Source organism: Eublepharis macularius, chromosome 5 (assembly GCF_028583425.1).
Source record: "Eublepharis macularius isolate TG4126 chromosome 5, MPM_Emac_v1.0, whole genome shotgun sequence".
Classification (NCBI taxonomy): domain Eukaryota; kingdom Metazoa; phylum Chordata; class Lepidosauria; order Squamata; family Eublepharidae; genus Eublepharis; species Eublepharis macularius.
This window is the reverse complement of record NC_072794.1, coordinates 67,309,946-67,330,126: the sequence shown is the minus strand read 5'-3', so window position 1 is coordinate 67,330,126 and position 20,181 is coordinate 67,309,946. Positions and strand designations below refer to the sequence as shown.

Here is a 20,181-nt window from a genome sequence, read left to right as displayed (position 1 = left end):
CCTAGCCGCTGTAAGCCAGGTGCAGGGCCCGGCACAGCAGCAGTTCTAGCTATCACCTATGCCTTCCTTCCCTACTTTGTAGGTTTGGGGCCCTTTTTTTCCTCTGCAAGAAGGAGAAGGCTCATAGAATTGGACCCCTCAGTCTAATGCACTTGAAACTTGGTGGGAGGGAATCTTCAGTGTTCTGGCAGCACCAGCTCACCTGTATCATTTGGCTGAAACAGCCACTCCAGCCCTCCACCACCACAGAGAAGAGTTCCTTCATAGGAATAATGGAACCTGAATAATTCTGGAATCCCAGAAAATCCCAACTCTGAATCCCAAAACAGTATCAGGGGACATGAATACCACTGACTACTGGTAGTTATGCCAGTCCCAAAAATCTGAATCTGAAAGATAACAGGGTTTTTTGCCAGGTGTTCATCCTTATTTCCCCGACATATGTAGAACACGCAAGACACATACATCCAACTGATAAGCTTTCCATTTTTCTAGAATAATTTGGCATGCTAAAGGTTTACTATGAGAGCACTTAATTAGGTACTGGAGTATTGTCATTACTAAATATCTTTCATATTTCACATGTAATTTTGAATGATCTCTAGCTTTTTCTTTACATCTGAAGAATAGGTCTGAAGTTCAAGGGCTGGCATATCACCACAAAAAGAAGTCAAAAAGAAGTCATCTATAAGAGAACCCCACTCCATGCATGTGCACACTCGCTCTCATTTCCTGTAATCAGTGCAACAATAAGACCTTGTGTTGTATGGGCAGTTTGCTGTCTGAGGAAATGTTAATATATTTGGCATAAAGTATAGGCCAGCCTGCTCACTTCTATAAATTACTTACCTGACCTCCCTTTACCAGAAAGCATTTCCACCATCAATATGGCACAAATAAATTTACTGCATGTGTATACATGTGTGCACAAGCACAGGCACAAAAGGGCCAGTAATTTTCTCTATGTAGTTTCAAGGCTGATGCAAGTATTTCAAGTTCGAAGCCAAATGGTTATGGTTATGAAATGTTATTGGTATTTCTTGAACAATTCAAATATTAATGTAAAAGACAATAGCGGAAAGTGAAGATAATTTCTAAACATTCCATAAAAACAATCATTGCTAAAGTTGTATGGATTTTCAATGTTGCAATACTGTAAAACAAAATAATAAAACCACTGTCAATACTGTAATACCCACTTGCAACGATGAGATAAATTGATTGCAGAAACACAATTTTTTTCTTGACAGTAGATTCCAAATCATTTCAGGGTCAACAGAGAATTCTATTCAGCACTAGGGTTTCCAGATGGGGTCCAGAACACTATCAGATCCCGTATGCTTTCTATACTATTTCTATAATATTCACGTGCGTTCACAGAGCACGCTCCTGGACAGTGCAATGATGTTACTACAGGAAGTGACATCATCGCACCAACCACTTTGCCCCCTTTCAGCTGTTGGCCACTCCTGTACAGTGCCACGCATCTGCAGGAGGCCGGGCAGGCGCCCCGGCCGGCTTACCTCTCCCAGGCAGTGCCATGTAACCACAGGAGGCCAGCTGTGTACCTCACTTCCATCAGGGCCAGACACCTAGGCTGCTGGCCACTTCCCCAGCCTGTGGTGATGCCGTGCAGCTGCAGGCAACTGAACAACCAGGCTGGACAATGGAGGAGGGGGAAGGGGCAGGGAAGGGGCCTGGTGTCCAATATTTGGGGGATGTTTTCCCTGGACATGCGTGGCACCTGACAACCCTATTCAGTACCCACCCACCCCTCAGTCTTGTATCTGGAAGCAATCTTCATTTATCTGCTGGGACCACACTGGCCCCACATACATAACTGTCATAGTATTTATAGGTCTTAATCCCTTAAACATCAAGAAGTCAATTCAGAATTTGTTTAATACTTAACCTCATAGCTTCTATAATCCACTTCCACATCATCACCATAAACATTCAGTTCCATGTTTTTGTGACTAAACACAGTCGCTGGTCTTGGATTTCGTGGGTTGCAGGCCATATCATCTGCGAGCATCAAGACTATATGGCTAATAAGAAAATAAACTTAGATTAGCTTCAACAGCACCAGAAAGTTACTAGAAATTAAAGCCCTTCATGAAATTCACTTTAAGTGCTAAATTCAAGAAGCTTACTCATTTTTAAACAGCACTATTAGCTATTTCCGTCATATTTTTGAAGAAATACTTGATGTGGCTAATCTAAACCACAAGTACAACCAAAAGAACTTTTTAAAACTGATAACTGGGCACTTTCAGTTCTATCCAGTTTTCAAAACTAAAGTGCTGCTACTACTATGGTTTATATAAACCTTTTCAAGTACAACAGAGATGTGTGGCTGTCACTGAAAACAGATCAGTGAAAACTGATAGTGGTATTTGTTCTGTCCACTGAGCTCAGCTAACTCTACCACTGTCACTACTAAATATGGTACAAAAGATGACGCGTCAGTATCCAACACAGAAAGCCTAGAGAAAGATCCCTGGAAAAATACACGTGGAATGACACCATCTCTTTCAATCCAACTTACCTCACAACGTGTAAAGAAGAAATGTAAAATGCTCATTATGAACAATACTATATTGGATAGCAGCAACTCAATTTTTTAAAAGAAAAAATTGTGGACAGCCAATTGTTGAAAACTCCTAATCTCAGTCAAATTAGTTCGTTTTTTACCATGATTTGGCAATGACATAGTGAAATGGACTTGGATCTAACAGGATTTCTGACAGAAATCCCTTATGTTAGCAGAAATTACTGCAGGATCCAAGTCATGGTCTGCTGCTGTCCGAGCTAATTAAATGAGATTGTTGCTATCCTTTGCATTTTATTGACATCCTGCAAACAGTTTTTGCAGGATTTTTGCTTCTCAATGAATTCTGCTAAGAGATTAAAAATCCCCCCTTTGACTTTAACTCAACAATACAAGCTTCTATCTCAGCCACCTTTGTTTTAGCTGGTGAAACAAAAAAGCCACCATACCTAATGGAAGCCCCTGACAAACACACAACATTCAAGACCCTCTGTGCTGAATTATTAACACTAAGGGCACTGGGCATAAGCAGATCATGTTTTCTGGGCCCTTTGGATCAATTAAACTATACACATGTAGAAAAAGAGCTGGAAAACATTTGCACTAAACGAATTTGAGTGAACTTGTTCCTCAAGTATGAAGCTGCTAAACATGATAGACTTTTTTTTTTGCTTATTTTGGAAAATAACCTGGAATTTATTCTGCTGAAAACTTGCCCAACATTATGCCATCATATTAGTTTTTAAAAGAGCAACAATCATGATACTGAATATATTCTTAATGATTAGAAACAAGCTAATTTTATTCTAGCCCATTTTATAACAGAAGAAAAAAATACCCTGAAATGTGGGAGCACAATGCTGTGCGTCAACAAGCATCTTAGGCAGTTGTGGTAAGAACTAAAAAACATTTTCCTAATTGCTTTTATTGTTAGATGACAAGTTCTCTTTGAACTCTGATGAAAGCCAGCATTTAGATGGATTCTTTCTTTTAAAAATGAGAAAGAAAAGACATAGAGGATCTTAATAAATTCTATTTTTAAAGAAGAGCACTCTCATGGTTTCCCACCCAATCTTCAAGCTCTAATAATTTTACAAAAAGTTAATACACACTAGATTCATCCTTGGTGGCAGGGGCCAAATACGAGTGATTCATGGTCCAGTTCATGGCTGGGAAACACGTTACAGGAAGCGCACGACTACTGCTTAGATGCAGCACTATCACATTTCTACTCTCCTCCCCTAGTAATTGCCAATAATACAGAACACGGACCCAATGCTCACCCAAAACAAAGCATTTACATTACTGGATGCTAGCAGGGAAGAGAACAGAAGCAGCATTGTTCTTTTCAGTGATGATCAGCATCTCTTCCAGTGTCTAAGAACTTAAGAGTAACCCTGCTGGATCAGACCAGTGGTCCATCTAGTCCAGCAACCTGTTTCACATAGTAACCAGCCAGTTACCCTAAAGGGTCAACCAACAAGGCAGTATGCATACTAGCTCTCTTCCCTTTCAATAACTTCAGAAAACAATGGTTTCTGTACCCATGTTCTTTATGCCATGAAAACAACCACCATTTCATAACAGATTTGTTACTTCAAATGCCTCGATAAAGCACAAGCTTAGCCTATTCTTCTCTGTACATATATCTTGGCTGGTGAGAAGATTTCAAATGTTAAGACTTCTGATTTTACTGAACAGTCAAAATCAGTAACTTGGGGGGTGTGGGACAAGGTAAGATTTGGCTTCTACATAGGTTTCAGCACCTGCAAAAAAAGATGCGGTTCCTCACACTTTCCCTGGCTTATGCACTCACTCACAGGATTAAATGGTCACCAAAATAAAATGTATGTATCTACTCAATTTTACAACTTATGCATAGAGCACTTCCTTTCTGTGGCCATTAGTACAGTCACATTAATTCCCTACACTTTCCTCACTAAACTATACTAAAATTCTTGAATAATTTATCTCTCCAAACAAAAACTCTTGAGCACAATTATCCAGCTTTAGAATATGCAAAAATTATAAACAGTGGTAAAGCCTTCCAGTTGGAGATAAGCCTCCATTAGATCTGCATTGGTAACGTTAAGTCGGCTATTTCCTTTCATTAAAAAAGCATCAGAAATGCCTTTTTATTTTTAGACCTGAATGAACAGAGTAAAAGAGACCCTCAAAATTGTGTATTGAAAAAACATGCACAAGGGGCTAACAGCTTTATTCAGTTCTCCACTGGTATTCAAAACTGATGACCAAAAGATTTAGAAAGATGGTCCAAGTTAAAGCTGTCCTGGATAGGAAGAATTTCTGCAATAAAATGAGTATCTTACCGAAAATTAATTTTTTGTTTCAAATGTTACCAATCAGCATAAAAGATAAGACACTGAAAGACTGGCAGAGACAAATAAATCAATTTATTTGGAATGGCAAAAACCCAAGAGTAAGATTCAAGGTACTACAAGATGAAAGAAGTAGAGGAGGGCTGGTGGTCCCAAATATCGTTATATTATCAAGCAGCTGGCTTGGTTTGGATTATTGATTGGATACGAAACCATAAGGACAGATTAATAAAATCAGAGGCGGTGGATTTAGCAGATGGGCTGCATAATTACCTTTGGGTGACAAGGAGACAACAAAAGAATCATGTTATAAGGGACAGCCTGATACAAATTTGAGGAAAAGAATAAGTCCATTGATATCGCCAATATTATCACCAATTGAAGGTTTTTGTGATAAAAACCAGAGAAAAGACAATGACAATAACATATAGAGATATGATAAAATCTCAAGGGAAGATAAAATCATGGCAAGAAATCCAAGATGAAAGAATAAAAATACAATGGCTGATACACTTTCAGGCAGTCTCTAGATTAAAAGAAGCTCTTAAAGTTTATAGAGGACAATTAAGAGATCTTACAGAATTCGAGAAAATAATTACACAGAAGAAGGAGCACATTCTGGGTCACATTTATAAACTTTTACTTCAATATGATACAGAAACAGAACAAGTTAAAACCTGCATGGTAAAATGGATGCAAAATTTTGGAGAAGAAATAACATTTCAACAGTGGGAGAATCTTTGGACAAAGGGTATAAAGTTCACAGCGAGTCAAACACTAAAGGAAAACTGGTATAAGATGTTTTTCAGATGGTATATCATGCCAAAGGATATTGAGAAAATGGACAAGAAATATACAGGGACACGTTGGAAATGTAAAGAAACGGATGGCTCTTTTTATCATATGTGGTGAACATGCAAAAAAAGTTTTAAAAAATTGGAAAGACATTCATGCTGAGATGCAAAAAATTTTAAAACTAGATTTCACCTTGAAACCCCAGACTATGCTGCTGGGGATAATACCAGAAAATATTGATAAAACATTACATGAATTATTCAGATATTTGTTGACTGCAGCGAAAGTAACATTTGCGAGTAAATGGAAAGAAGATGAATGTCCAACCAAGGAAATCTGGAAAGACAAGATGGCAGAATATGCAGTGATGGCAAAATTGACGAGTTATATAAATAGAAGACCAATAAGTGAATTTGAAGAGAAATGGGGGAATTATTTTGCTTATAAAGAATAGAATAGATAAGATGTTGCAGTTTTAGAAATTGGAATAAGATCACATACTGACTTACTGTATATAGTTTATAAGAGGTTACAGTCTGACAAGGGGGGAAATGTATGAATATATAATCAAATATATAATTGCTAAAATAGTTTGTAGATATGGAAACATTGTTAAAGCTAGGGATAAGTAGAGAGGATTGCTAAATTAATAAGTGACATAAAGAGATAAGATGAAATAGTGTAATAATAATGGAATGAGGAGCTTTTCCTTTTTTATTATAAATTTTTTATTACTAAGTATGGGGAAGGAGGTGAGAGGCGCTAAGTATGTGTAGTACATAGTAATGGGACTTAACAGTTGCAATTTTTATTGCTATGTGGATAAATATTGAAAAAGATTAAGTTTTTGTGCACTCTGTATTCTAAGAACTCTGGTAGTGATAAGTCGCAAAACCTTTTGGACCTTATTAACTTTTCCCTCCCCCTTTCTTTCTTTTTGTATCCCTGTTTTTTACTTTGATAAAAATTTTATGCTAGAACATAAGAGTAGGAGACACCATTGGGTATATATTGTTGAAGGCTTTCACGGCCAGAGAACGATGGTTGTTGTGGTTTTTCAGGGCTATATTGCCGTGGTCGTGGCATTGTAGTTCCTGACGTTTCGCCAGCAGCTGTGACTGGCATCTTCAGAGGTGTACTACCAAAAGACAGAGATCTCTCAGTGTCAAACTGAGAGATGTTTGACCCTGAGAGATCTCTGTCTTTTGGTGCTACACCTCTGAAGATGCCAGTCACAGCAGCAGGCGAAACGTCAGGAACTACAATGCCAAGACCACAGCAATACAGCCCGGGAAATCCACAACCACCACCACTGGGTATACATTTCCTGTTCACCATATCAGCATGCATGAGTAAGTGTACCACTCTACAACAAAAAAAAAAAATCATCAGAACATACATAAAGATCGGACTTCCGGTTCGGGATCCATGAAGGTCTAAAGCAGCTCTAAGAGCTGAGCTGTCCGTGCTGCTGTTTGTGGAGGCTGGAGGGGCACAGATTGCCCGCGGTCCCCTGTTCTCAGGCGGAGAACAGGCAAGTACGCACTGCATCTGAGGGCGCGTCGATCTCGGGTGGTGGGGGGCTCTAAGCAACGAGCTCCCTCCTGCCCTGGAGATCCCACCCGAAGACAGGTTTGCCAAGATCTCTGCAGCGGCTCTGGAGTCAATTGTATTGGCATAAGACCTGCATGCCCGAGCTTCGTTAAGCAGCAAGGGAAACGGATTCGTTTGATTAAAAGAAGCAGCGATTACAACCCAAGAAAAGATGCTTAAGAAGGTAAAGATTGCTATCTCTCAAACCGGGACAGATTTAAGCAAGTAATAAAGTTTAAAACTGGACTTAAAAACTGCAACAGACTGATTAAGTGAAGGGGAAGATTCCAGCAAGGGAAAATCTAAAAAGCGACATTTTAAACAGTAGTTAAGGCGGAAAATTGGATATTGTTTACATACCTGAAGTGGGAAGAGATACTGGACTGTGAGAAAGCTTGAATATCGCAAGAACTGCTGCAAACATTAAAGAAACAGGAAGTACGTCAGGACCATAAAGAGACTGGCAAGAGGCGTTCTGTGTTAATACAGGAAGTGGAAGTTCGCCTTTTCGGAGAAGGGCAAAGTTTTGGCTTCAAGGAAACAGGAAGTAGGACATCTTGGAAGAAGGTAGAGAAAAACCATAGAGAAAAAACGCCCGACATTTTGGACTGAGCAAAACAACTTTTAACAAAAACTGAGTAAATTGGGACTTTTTAAAGCAATTGGAAGTAATAAATCAGCGCCACGGATTTAAGGAAAAGGGCAGACTCGTGGGAGCGTGGTAAATCTAGCCCCACGATGTCGAAGAAGGAGTGGCAAGCTGCGATGGAGAATCTGGATAAAAAAGTTTCTGAAGTTACAGAAGGCAATAAAGAGCTCAAAGGTATGATACAGGGGATGGCAAAAGACTTTAGAGACTTTAAAGAGACGCTTAAATCGGAAATGGCAGAGCTGGTAAAAGACGTATCAGATACGCAGCAGAGAGTGAAGGTAGTAGAAAACACAATGGATCTGCAGAGGACAGAGATGAGAGGACTGAAAGCGAGAGTGACCATCGCGGAAAGTAAACAAATGGAAAAACAGCTAAGATTTCGTTCGATCCCGGAAACAGAGGAAAAGACCGCCCGAGAGCAGATTACAGAAATTTTGGCAGAGTACCTGGGGAAGGAGGAAGAGGAAATTGCAGCTCTCCTAGACGTGGTGTACAGAATTAATTCAAAATTTGCGTCTCAGAGGAAGTTACCAAGGGATATGATTGTGCAATTTACGACAAGAAATACAAGAGAACTAATTGTGACCAAACAGTTTCAGGATCCATTAGAAGTTGATGGAAAGGCGGTAAGAATTATGAAGGAACTGCCCAGATCGGTGTTGTTGGAAAGAAAGAAATACAGAGAGCTAGTCCAGATGTTAAAAGAAATGAAAGTAAAATACCGATGGGAAATACCAGAGGGACTGACATTTGAGTTTGGTGGAGTAAGAAAGAGCATCAGATCTGGCCAGGAAATGGAGGATTTTATTAGTAAAAATGAAAAGGACTTACCAAAACCCACAAAACCTTGATCATGGAGTGTAAAATTATATCTTGGAATGTAAATGTACTAAACTCACCTTGTAAACGTAAGGTTATTTTCCACTGGCTTGCAAAACAGAAATGTAAAATTGTATGCCTACAAGAGACACATATTAGAAAGCAAGATGTAAAATATTTGAAAATGGCAAAACTTGGAAAAGAATTTATAGCTGCCTCCAAACAGAAAAAGAGGGGTGTTGTGTTGTATATAAAGGAGGAACTACAGCTTAAAGTGGTGTTCAGTGATGTTGAAGCTCGATATTTGGCGGTGGAAATAATTTGGAATTCAAAAAAGACATTGGTGATTGGAATTTATGCGCCTAATGGTGCAAAAGAAATTTTTTTTACGGACTTACAAAAACAGTTAGATGAACTGTCTTATGACCAAATAATATTGGCAGGCGATTTTAATGGAGTTACAAACTTGGAGGAAGACAAGAAATCTAAGACTACACAAAAAAAAAGAGGACTATTATCAAAGTCATTTTTTGCAATCATGAAACAGGAAAGTTTAGAGGATGTATGGAGGAGACAGTATCCCAAGAATAGACAATATACATATTACTCTGCAAGACACTCTACATTATCAAGAATTGATATGATCTGGGCCTCCAAAGAACTGTCGCTCTGGACTAAAGAGGTGGAAATAATGCCAAAGGTAGGCTCAGATCATAATCCAATTGTGTGGAAATTTGGTAAGAATACTAAAAGAAAGGGATGGAGAATAAATGAAGACCTGTTACAAATGGAAGAGAATATTGCGTTGCTGCGAAGAGAGACCAAGTTCTTTTTGCAATATAATTTGAATAAAGAAGTATCGATAAATAAGGTTTGGGACACATATAAGGCCGTGATCAGAGGGATACTAATGGACTTGAATGCGAGAGACAGGAGGAAAAAGGAGGAGAAAAGACAAGAAATTATGGAAAAAATTAAAGCCAAAGAGATTCAGCTCAAAAAGAGACCAGGCAAAAAGAAAATATATCAGGATATAAAAATATTGCAAGAACAGTTATCGGCAATGAACAATAAAGAATTGGAGTGGAATTTAAAGAGGATGAATCAGAGGTCGTTTGAAGGTGCAAATAAACCTGGGAAATATTTGGCATGGCAACTAAAAAAGAGGAAGGAGAAGAAAATTATCAGTACGATACGAGAAGATGATAAGCTATTAAGTGATCAAGTCGCTATTAGTAGAGCCTTTTTTAAATTTTATGCAAAATTATATTAAAAAAAAGAGGTGAACAAAGATTCAATAGCGGAATATTTAGATAAGAGGAAACTTCCAACACTCTCTGAAGATTGGAAAGAGAAATTGAATAAGGAAGTGACAGAAGAAGAAATAAAAGAAGCTATTCAATCAATGAAATTGGGGAAGGCGCCAGGCCCGGATGGACTAACGGCAAAATTTTATAAAATAATGGGCCAAGAATTGGCACCTCTCCTGAAAGAGGTGATGAATGGTGTTATGCAGGATCAAGAGATTCCTGATTCTTGGAAGGAGGCTAACATATCATTGATTCCAAAAGAAGGACAAGATTTGACTAATGTTAAAAATTATAGACCAATTTCATTGTTGAACAATGATTATAAAATATTTGCAAAGGTGTTGGCGGAAAGAATTAAAGGATGGATGTCGGAATTTATTGCAGATGAACAAGCGGGATTTTTACCTAATAGACAAATTAAAGACAATCTGAGAACAGTAATAAATGCTATTGAATATTATGATAAGCATTGTGATAAGGAGGTTGGTTTCTTTTTCGTAGACGCAGAAAAAGCATTTGACAATTTGAACTGGGACTTTATGTTCGCCACCATGGAAAAGCTGCAAATGGGATTAAAGTTCATACAAGCAGTTAAAGGAATTTATAAAGACCAAAGTGCAGCGATTGTAGTGAATGACGATTTGACAAAAAAATTGAAAATAAGCAAAGGCACAAGGCAAGGCTGCCCATTGTCTCCATTGCTGTTCATATTGATTTTGGAGATATTGATGATTCAGATACGAGAGGATGACACAATCCGAGGTATAAAGATAAGAGAGTTTACCTACAAGGTCAGAGCATTTGCAGACGACATAATGTTGATTGTAGAGGATCCAATTGACAATATGCCAAAGGTAATAAAGAAGATAAAGGAATTTGGAGATCTGGCTGATTTTTTTGTGAATAAAAAGAAGTCGAAGATACTATGCAAAAATATGACCAAACAGAAACAACAAGAACTGATGGAATTAACGGACTGCGAGGTAACAAACAAAGTAAAGTATTTGGGAATTGAACTAACCGCAAAAAATATAGACTTATTTAAGAACAACTATGAGAAATTGTGGATACAAATAGAGAGAGAGTTGATAAAGTGGAACAAGTTGAATTTATCATGGCTGGGCAGAATCGCGACAATAAAAATGAATGTTCTACCTCGTGTGATGTTTCTGCTACAAACGATTCCGATTATTCGAGACTCTAAACAATTTGAAAAATGGCAAAGAAAAATTTCGAATTTTGTGTGGGCAGGCAAGAAACCACGTGTTAAAATGTAAGTGTTAAAGGATGCGAAAGAAAGAGGTGGCTTGCAACTGCCCAACTTAAGACTGTATTATGAAGCAATTTGTTTGACATGGATAAAGGATTGGATAACGTTGAAAAATCGCAAGCTTCTGGCATTGGAAGGTTATAAGAAAATATTTGGATGGCATGCATACCTATGGTACGATAAAATAAAAGCGGACTCTCTGTTTCTGCATCACTATATTAGAAGAAGCCTCTTCACAATCTGGAAGAAATATAAGATGTATCTGGAAGATCAAATCCCCTCTTGGGTGGTCCCGTATGAAGTAATAGACCCGAGAACTGTCGAGAATGAACAGCAACGTTTAACTTATAAGGAGATAACACAAATACAATATTCAACATTAAGAATAAAGTCACAAGAAGAATTGTCTCCTTGCTATAGTTGGTTTCAATACAGACAGATAAGGGATCTTTATAAATCGGACTGTTCAAGGGGAGGAATAAGAATGGAAAATACAGAATTGGAAGAAGTAATGCTACAAGAAGGCAAGAAACAAATCTCAAAGATCTATAAGATACTTCTAAAATGGTACACTGAGGATGAAACAGTGAAAGTACAGATGGTGAAGTGGGCAATAAATTTTCATAAAGAAATAGCAATGGAGGCATGGGAGCACTTGTGGAAGAATACAATTAAGATTACAACGTGTACGAATATTAAAGAAAATGTATACAAGATGATATACAGATGGTACCTAACACCGAAGAAAATTGCGCTGGGGAACGCTAAAATGTCAGATAAGTGCTGGAAATGCAAAAAGCACGAAGGATCATTATACCATATGTGGTGGACTTGTGAAGTAGCGAAGCAGTACTGGGGAGATATAATAGAAGTAATTAATGAGGTGTTACAAACCCAAATAAATAAGAACCCAGAACTGCTGCTACTAAATTTGGGAATGTAGAATGTTCCAGTGCAAAATAGAACATTGTTATTTTATATGACAGCTGCAGCAAGATTACTGTATGCGCAGAAATGGAAAGTGCAAGAAGTACCTACTGTAGAGGACTGGATTTACAAATTGCTGTACATGGCAGAGATGGATAAAATGACAAGAAAACTTAAAGACCTAGATCCGGGACAGTATTTGGCGGACTGGGCGAAACTGAAACAATTTTTGGAAAAAAAATGGGATGTGAAAGGAGAACTGTGGCAGTTTGAGAACTTTTGAAACAAGACATTTTAAACAGAAGAGAGAAGTGACTTTACCATTAAGAATTTATATCTATTTTAATCTAAGCTTGGATTATAATATAGCAGAAGAGGGATGAAATTTAGAACTGATTTTTTAAAAAATAAGATAGGGAGGTTATGATAAGTAATACCTTTATCAGAGTATATGAATAAGGGAATAGTTAAACAAATATACTGATGGGGCATACTATATATACTATTATGTTGGTAGATTAGATTGTATATTATATAATGAATGTGCAGTATGGTGCTGTGTGCGGTGCCACATTGGTGGCAGGGTGCACAGTAGGGGTGTTAATACATATTATGATGACAATAGTATATTTGATAGAATATATGTTTAAAAGAAATAGAATATGTTTAAACTAAGACTTTTGTTATATATTATATTATATCATACTGGTCTATATTGAGGGGTATAAGATTTATACTATATTGATAGTATAATTGATAGATGTATATTATACTGATAGAATATTTGATAGTATAATTGATAGAAGCATGCTATATGGATAGGGTATTTGATATATATGACAGAATACCTGGAAAAAAATTAGAATGTGCTTAGACTAAGGGAATTATCAAGTAATAAGAGGGGGTAAGGGTTGGAAAGCTGTTGGAAGTCGATAGAGAGGGGGGAGGAAAAGGGTGGGGGATAGGGTTAATTAGATATTGAGGGAATGTATGTATTGAATTTGAAAAGTATACTCACCAATAAAATTTTCTAAAAAAAAAAAAAGAACATACATAAAGATCCACAATAACAAAAATATGCCCAGAAGGACAGAGTTAGTAAGTAACCAGAGCCAAGCAGCTGAGGAAGAAGCCAGTCGCTGGGGAGCTTGATAACAATTAATGTGCCCTTATCAGAAATGTGTGTGTGAACAATGGTGACTAAAAATGGTCTCTGTGTGTTATATTTAGTTTAATGATATTATTATTGGAATCATAATTATTTCAGGGCTGTAATTCCCCAGAAGAGGGCAGCAGCCTGGGTTCCAGTTGCTTCATAATAAAGAGGATTGTGGATTCTAGCACTTAATGGGATCCAAAAAGCTGAACTTGCTTACCATAAGTGATTTCAAAGACAACCAATTACTTGACTGAACTTAAAAGACATTGTTGGCTGCAAGTTTCTGTTTTGTTATTGTTGTTGGTGGTGCATCTATGAATTTGGTTTAAAAAAAATAGTTGTATTGTCCTGATTTGTTGAAAGGTTGATGTAAAGAAATTTTCTTAACTTACATTTGTGTTGAAAGTTTGCTTCCTAATTAGCCTCAGAGAACCCATAAAAAAAGAGGTTACACCAACATCTCGGATTTTTGGAATTGACTGCGCCTGAGGTATTCTTTTATAAATGGAACTATTACAATACTAAACATGTTACAACACTTTCTGTATTAAATAATTACTATAGTACTTCAAAGGGAATGTTACAATTATTTAACTGATTTGTTTGGAAAATAATTTGGGGGGCATATGCATAAGGTTACATGATAAACTCTGGATTCATTATTCTCTAACAAACGTACAAAAAGCATAGTTTAAGGGTTATAAGCAAGTTCCTTATGAGTTCACTTAATATTTCTTGCATTGTCATGTATTTAATCTTCATACTGCAGATAATCTTGATCTATTTTGGCCTGACCACTGCCACTATCATTAATAAATGCTCATTTACTGGTGAGGTTCCAAATATCTAGGATTAGTGTGAGTTTGGTGACACATCCAGTTAATTGCATCAACTAATTCAAAAATGGAAAAAATTTCTCTCATGCCAAGTTTCTGCCCACATATATTTACTTTTTATATTTTATCCTACCTTTTAGCCATAAATCCTGACACAGAAAGTTTTCACAAAATCTTTTTTATGGCCAAGCCACAGAAGCTGGGTTGCATCCCTCCTAAGGAGAGGTGGGAGAGGAAAGAAGATAAAACAGGAGAAGGGGCTTCTTTAAAGCCCTAAATGATCCCGCTTCAGGAAAGCACCGTTGTGTCTTAATGCATTTTTCAACAGTATGCTTCATGGCTACTTTACAGCACTGTGATTCCTCAAGATATGTACCACTTTTCCATTAGTAACCAGTTGCTGACAGGGTTGGAAACTATTTTTTTGTTGAATTATTCTCTGGATCGTTTCTGGGTTCAAGGTGATGCAGTTCATTGTGTTCCAGGAACAGCACAGATGTCTATGCTTAACCAAAAGCTATTTACCCAGAAAAAGCCAAAAGCAGGAATCCAATTAAGTTCTTTCAGAGTAGCTGTAATATGCTTCTCTCTGCTCTGCACTATTTAACAATCAGTTCTGAATCAATGTTTAGAACACTCCTCAAAGGCTTCCTCACGTAGAATGCATTACAGTAATCCAATACAGAAGCTACCCAGTCGTGGATAACAGTGACAAGGGCAGAATTTTAACCAGGTTTATCTAGCCTGACAAGGGAGCAATGGTGAAGAAAGAGGTATGCTATGGAAGGAGATTCTGCAATGAACTGTACCTACAGTCCGAGAAACCTGACAGCTGTCAGTGTCATACTAGCATCACCAACTAAGCCTATGAGGAAAGCTCATGTGAAATAGGGAGTCTTACTGCTTGCTATTATGATTCTGAATGTTTTGTCAATTTTACCTTAAAGTACACTGGATCGACCCTAGTTATTAGCAACAAAGAAACGTTGACTATTTTCCCCCTCCTCTACAACCATGGATGGAGCTAAAGAAAGCACCTACTCCAGGAGATCAGGAAAGAATACAGATGAAGAAGAGTCGTAGGGATTAAATCTCTGAAGCAAGTATCAGAACTACTCAAAATGTAGGCAATAGACATGGGCACGAATCAACATATGAAGCAAATTTCATCACGAATCAAGCCATTTCGTGTGTCGCAAAACAGCGTTTTGAGGAGTAGCGATTATCATGAAATTCAAGACTTTGGGGCCTGTTTCGTTAGCTTTGTGAATGATTTGTAATTGCACACAGGTTGGCACCAATCCATTGATTCCCTAGGCAACAATAGGCTCAGACCTTTGGTTGCCATTGGAAACTCCAGTCATAGCCCACTTACCCTTGATTGGCAGCTCTACTAGCATCTGGAGAGCTTCCATTCTGCCCTATACAGCCAGGAGCTGGGGATCAATCCTCTAGGCAACTAAGGAGGTGGGCCTTCTGTAGCCATGGGCACACCAATCTCACCCCTCCAAATCCTGTTAGGCAGGTCTGTCAGCCAACCACAGACCTCCTGTTCTGATCTGTCAGCATTTTTTATAAAAGGCACCGCTCTCTGACTCATGTTACAGACACAGAGGAAGAGGGAGGAGGATCTGTTGCTGGGATTGGAGTGGGAGAGTGTGTGGAAGGATTTGGGATTGTGCTTTTGGCTGCTGCTGCTTTAAAGAGACTGAAAGAAGCTTCTTATTTCCAGCTTTTGGCCTTGCTGTGGGAAGGTCTTTGGGTGAGGGTACCTTTTTTCCTCCACCCCACCCCACCCCACCCCTCACTCCGTCTTCCCAGCCCAGCTCCACCACAGCCGGTCCTTCATCCTCCTCTGTTTCAGCAACTCCCGGTCCCGATTTCAGTCATACACGCTGGCAGCACTTCCCTTCCCACCCTACCCATTGACCTTCCCGATCAACATATTGCAAACTGCGAGGGCGGGTGCAGGAGAGCCTGCTGAAGTCTCCCTGTAAGTTTGGCATCTCCGAGTATGAATGGGGCCGTTGAAATGCCCTGAGTTCTGACGAATCACGAAACTAACGAATCGTTTTGGTAAACATGTCAATTTTGTGAAGTTTCATGATTCGCGATTCATGAATTGTGATGAAACACAAAACTCTCATTTCGGGCTTTTTTCATTTCGGGCCCATGTCTAGTATGCAACCGCTTAAAACCTTGTCAAGTTACATGCTTTCATTCAGTTCATGGAATAGATACAAGACAGATTCATGTGTTATGCCTTCCCATTACACTCTCTTGTATTTTCCATTGCTTTTCTTTTTAGCACAGACAAGAGTTTCCTGAAAAGTCTGATTGGGCTAATTACGGGGTAGCATTTTGACTACAAACAAGAGTCTAAAGCTACAGCCGTAAGTAGGCTAAAAACAGCATCCCAGTTCTTAGTATTGTATTGCTATTGATATTGTAGTTTATGTAAGTCTTATTCTTTCCAAAGAGCTGGGTATTTGCCAAGCTCAAAAACAAAGTTCTGTTTCTTTCTCAGTTCTGCACTGACTTAGTTTTGTGATAGAATATGTTACAAAAGGGAGTAGAATACAGATTAAAATGAAGACAATTTCTTACAATTTTTTTAAGGCCAAGACATCTTACAGACATATTTTAAAAAGAAAAAAACCTGGCCCAGTGTTGAAAAGCAGAATTGTAAATACACCTACAGTAAACACAAATAATAGTCTGTTAAAATATCCTGCAGAGCAATTGAAAATTCCACAAGGAGAACAAGCAGCCACTTTGTTTCCATAGAACACAGAAAGCATTCTAAACTCTGTTTAGAATGAGAGAATAATAGGATTCAAACACTAAACATTCACCAGTCTTCAGCTTACTTTGACAGATGCAACTGAAATCAGAGCAGCATGGAAATTTTTCCACATTTTCTTTTTTTGTGAAAAAGGACACTGGAAAGAAAAAAAATAAGCACACCCCAGCAGCATTCTCTTTTTTTCCATTAAATTCTATTTTATCTCACCCTTCCTCCTAGCAGCTCACAGTAGAATATGTTGTATTCCTTCCTCACTTTTAACCTCACAACAACCCCATGAAGTAAGTAAGGCTAACAGAAAGAGATAGACTGACCCAAAGTCACCCACTGTGCTTCATGGCAGAGGGAGAATCTGAACCTAGGCCTCCCCAGTCCATCACTAACCACTAAGCACACTGGCTTGCTTTCAGAAGCTCTCACCAAAAAAAAGCCAAACTAAGTTCTGAAGCCAGATAAATTTAGTGTTCTGTGTGCGTATTAGAGGGAGGGGTATGCTATTGAGAAGTTACTGATGATAAAAATTAATATGCCAAATAGTTGGTGTATAAATGTTGCAATTGTCGGTAACTAGGGATGGGAGAATCACGGAAGAAACCACAAGTGAAAGCAGCACAGGCACCGTGAACAACTAACTAAACAAAAAAGATGTCAAAATGAAATAAACAATATTGAATGTTGTATGTTACTTGTAACTCTAGGCACTGTCACTTTATATTTATAAGCACTGGTCACTTTCTTACCTATATTTATTGATACTTATTTCAGATGAGCATATTGCACTTTATTATTGTACTTGAATATTGCAGTCTCTTTGCAAGTTTGTGACCTTTATTGTTGAATGTCTGACTGATTAATTGTAGAGCCTCTGAGTTCTTTGTGGCAGTCATGTTATATGGTTCAATGAATACATGAGACTGAAGATTTCTTTCAATATTGTTAATTTAATTTTGACACATTTTTTGTTTAGTTAGTTGTTCACAGTGCCTGTGCTGCTTTCACTTGTGGTAACTAGGGAGGGGCATGAAACGAGGGGGAAATGAAATGAGAGTTTCGCATTTCATCATGTTCCACGAATCACAAAACACAAACTTCCACGAAATTGACCCATTTTACGATACGATTCGTTAGTTTCGTGAATAGAGATGGGCACGGACCAGCATTTGCCTACGGACCGCAGGTTCGGGGTTCATGGGCTTCCACGGCCCACGGCCCATGAACTTTTAACGGAGCAGGCCCGGTTCGAGAACCGGTTCGAGTCAGAAAAGGCCTTGGTTTTCCCACAGATTTTCACTTCAGTTGACTTTCCCCACCAAAGGTTCGCATGTAACGCTCCTCGATTATCGCTTTTCCAAAGAGACAAACAACAACTTCCCCTCCCCTATTCTGACTGATCCTTACCCGCCCTTGGGGGAAGGAGAGAGACTTGTGCTCCTGTCCAGGAGAGGTGGCTGCCCACAAAACCCACCTACATGGGGCTGCATCAACAAGAGATGCCCTGTCCAGGGGCAGGGAGACTAACTCTCCATGATGGCCAATGAATGGATGGACTTGAGTGAAAGCCAACTCCGCAACAGGAGATCATGCAGCAATTCAAAGGCCCCTTGCTGGAATGGAAGGCACGCGAGGGAGGGAAAGGATGTCTTCCACACCTTGAGGGAAGGAAACTCATGCTATCCTGTTCAGAAGGGGCCTCTGGGAAGTGGACAACGAGTCCCACCTCAGTGACGTGGTGTGTCAGCTTGCTTGCTATCAAGCAAGCTGACCTGGGCCACTGTCCTCCTTGTCACCGGACTTTGGGGATTGACCCTCAGAGGGGCCCTTGTGCTCGCGGGAGCAGGACGGTCGCCGACCAAACCCACTTCACCGAACGTGGCGGCGTTGGCAAAGGAAGGATATGCTGGTTGGGGTTCGAGTGGCTGGCGAGAGGGCAGCCACCAAGTGGGAGAGGTGGGTATCGACGGTGGCCACACCCTCCCTGCGGGGGGGCCCTCACTGGCCCCGGTTGGAGGTAAGTGGGGAGAGGGCGGCCGCCACATCGGAGAGGTGTCTTTTGATGGTGGCCTGGCCTCACCCCTCCTTGCACATGCCCTGCATTCTGCTGAAACTGGCCTCCACACTCGGGGAGGCCCTGCCCCTGTGATGTGGGGACCACCACAGATCTGAGCATGACCTGATCAGAGCACTGCACCACAAGCAAGGATTTGATACGAGTGAAATGGGAGAGGAACCCCATAGTTTCAACTTAATTATCTGAAACGGGCCTGTGCAGAGCCCCATGCCACAAGCAAGTTCAGCACAGTGTTCTTTTACAAATTTGTCCCAGTTTAAGTTGAGTCAAAGGACAGGAGGACAGTACAGAATGTGTTAATGTAATTGTTATGTGACAATTAATAAAAATATTTTCTAAAAAAGAAATTGTTATGTGATTTCCTTTTAATTTGTGTTTGTATCCTAATCATTGATGTGAAAGCAAAATTGAACTTGCACAAAATAATGAAATTGAAGAAAGCCACAACAAGAAAGGACAGAGAGAGGAGATGCTGGGCCAGACTGATGGTCCAGAAAACCAGACTCATAGCCTCTCCTTCAGGACAGAGGATCTACTGAGAGTGGGTATTGAAATGATGGATGTTGGATTTGCTGTTAGGTTGCAGCAGGACATAAGAGATTATGAAGGGAGAGGCTTAGAGGTGAGAAAGTCTGGAGCAGAGAGGGAAGGCAGCTGTGGTTGGGAAGAATGGATGAGTTCAGGAGGGCTTCCTAACATGGACTGGGGGTGCTCTGGAGCCTGACTTAAGGTGAAGCAATGTGCCATCGGTGCAGAGAGAGACTGGGGTTTCTCAGAGCCAAGATTCCGGGTTCCCAAGGTCCAGGGAAGGATACCCCAGCAGGGGGAGGTTGATCTTGATAAACACCAATTGATCCACTAGGGCGGGATCCAGGCGTGAGCGGCGGAGACGGAGGATGTCTCCCAGGTGGGAGAACACCTGCTTAGTCTGGACACTGGTGGGAGGGAAGGAGAGGAAATTCATGGCCACAGACGAGAGGTCTGGCCAGATGACAGATTTATGTGCCCGGTACTCGAGGGGATTGGATTCAGGGGACTCTGGCGTCTCATTAAGGT

At 39.6% G+C, this 20,181-nt stretch overlaps 1 protein-coding gene across 1 annotated transcript in view; it reads right to left on the bottom strand.

The window, feature by feature from the left end:
• Positions 1–20,181, bottom strand: part of PIGK (phosphatidylinositol glycan anchor biosynthesis class K) — a 193,475-nt gene that overhangs the window by 153,373 nt on the left and 19,921 nt on the right. The window contains exon 4 of the mRNA XM_054980074.1: positions 1,913–2,048. Coding sequence (XP_054836049.1) covers positions 1,913–2,048 — 136 coding nt within the window. The remainder of the gene's footprint in view (positions 1–1,912; positions 2,049–20,181) is intronic.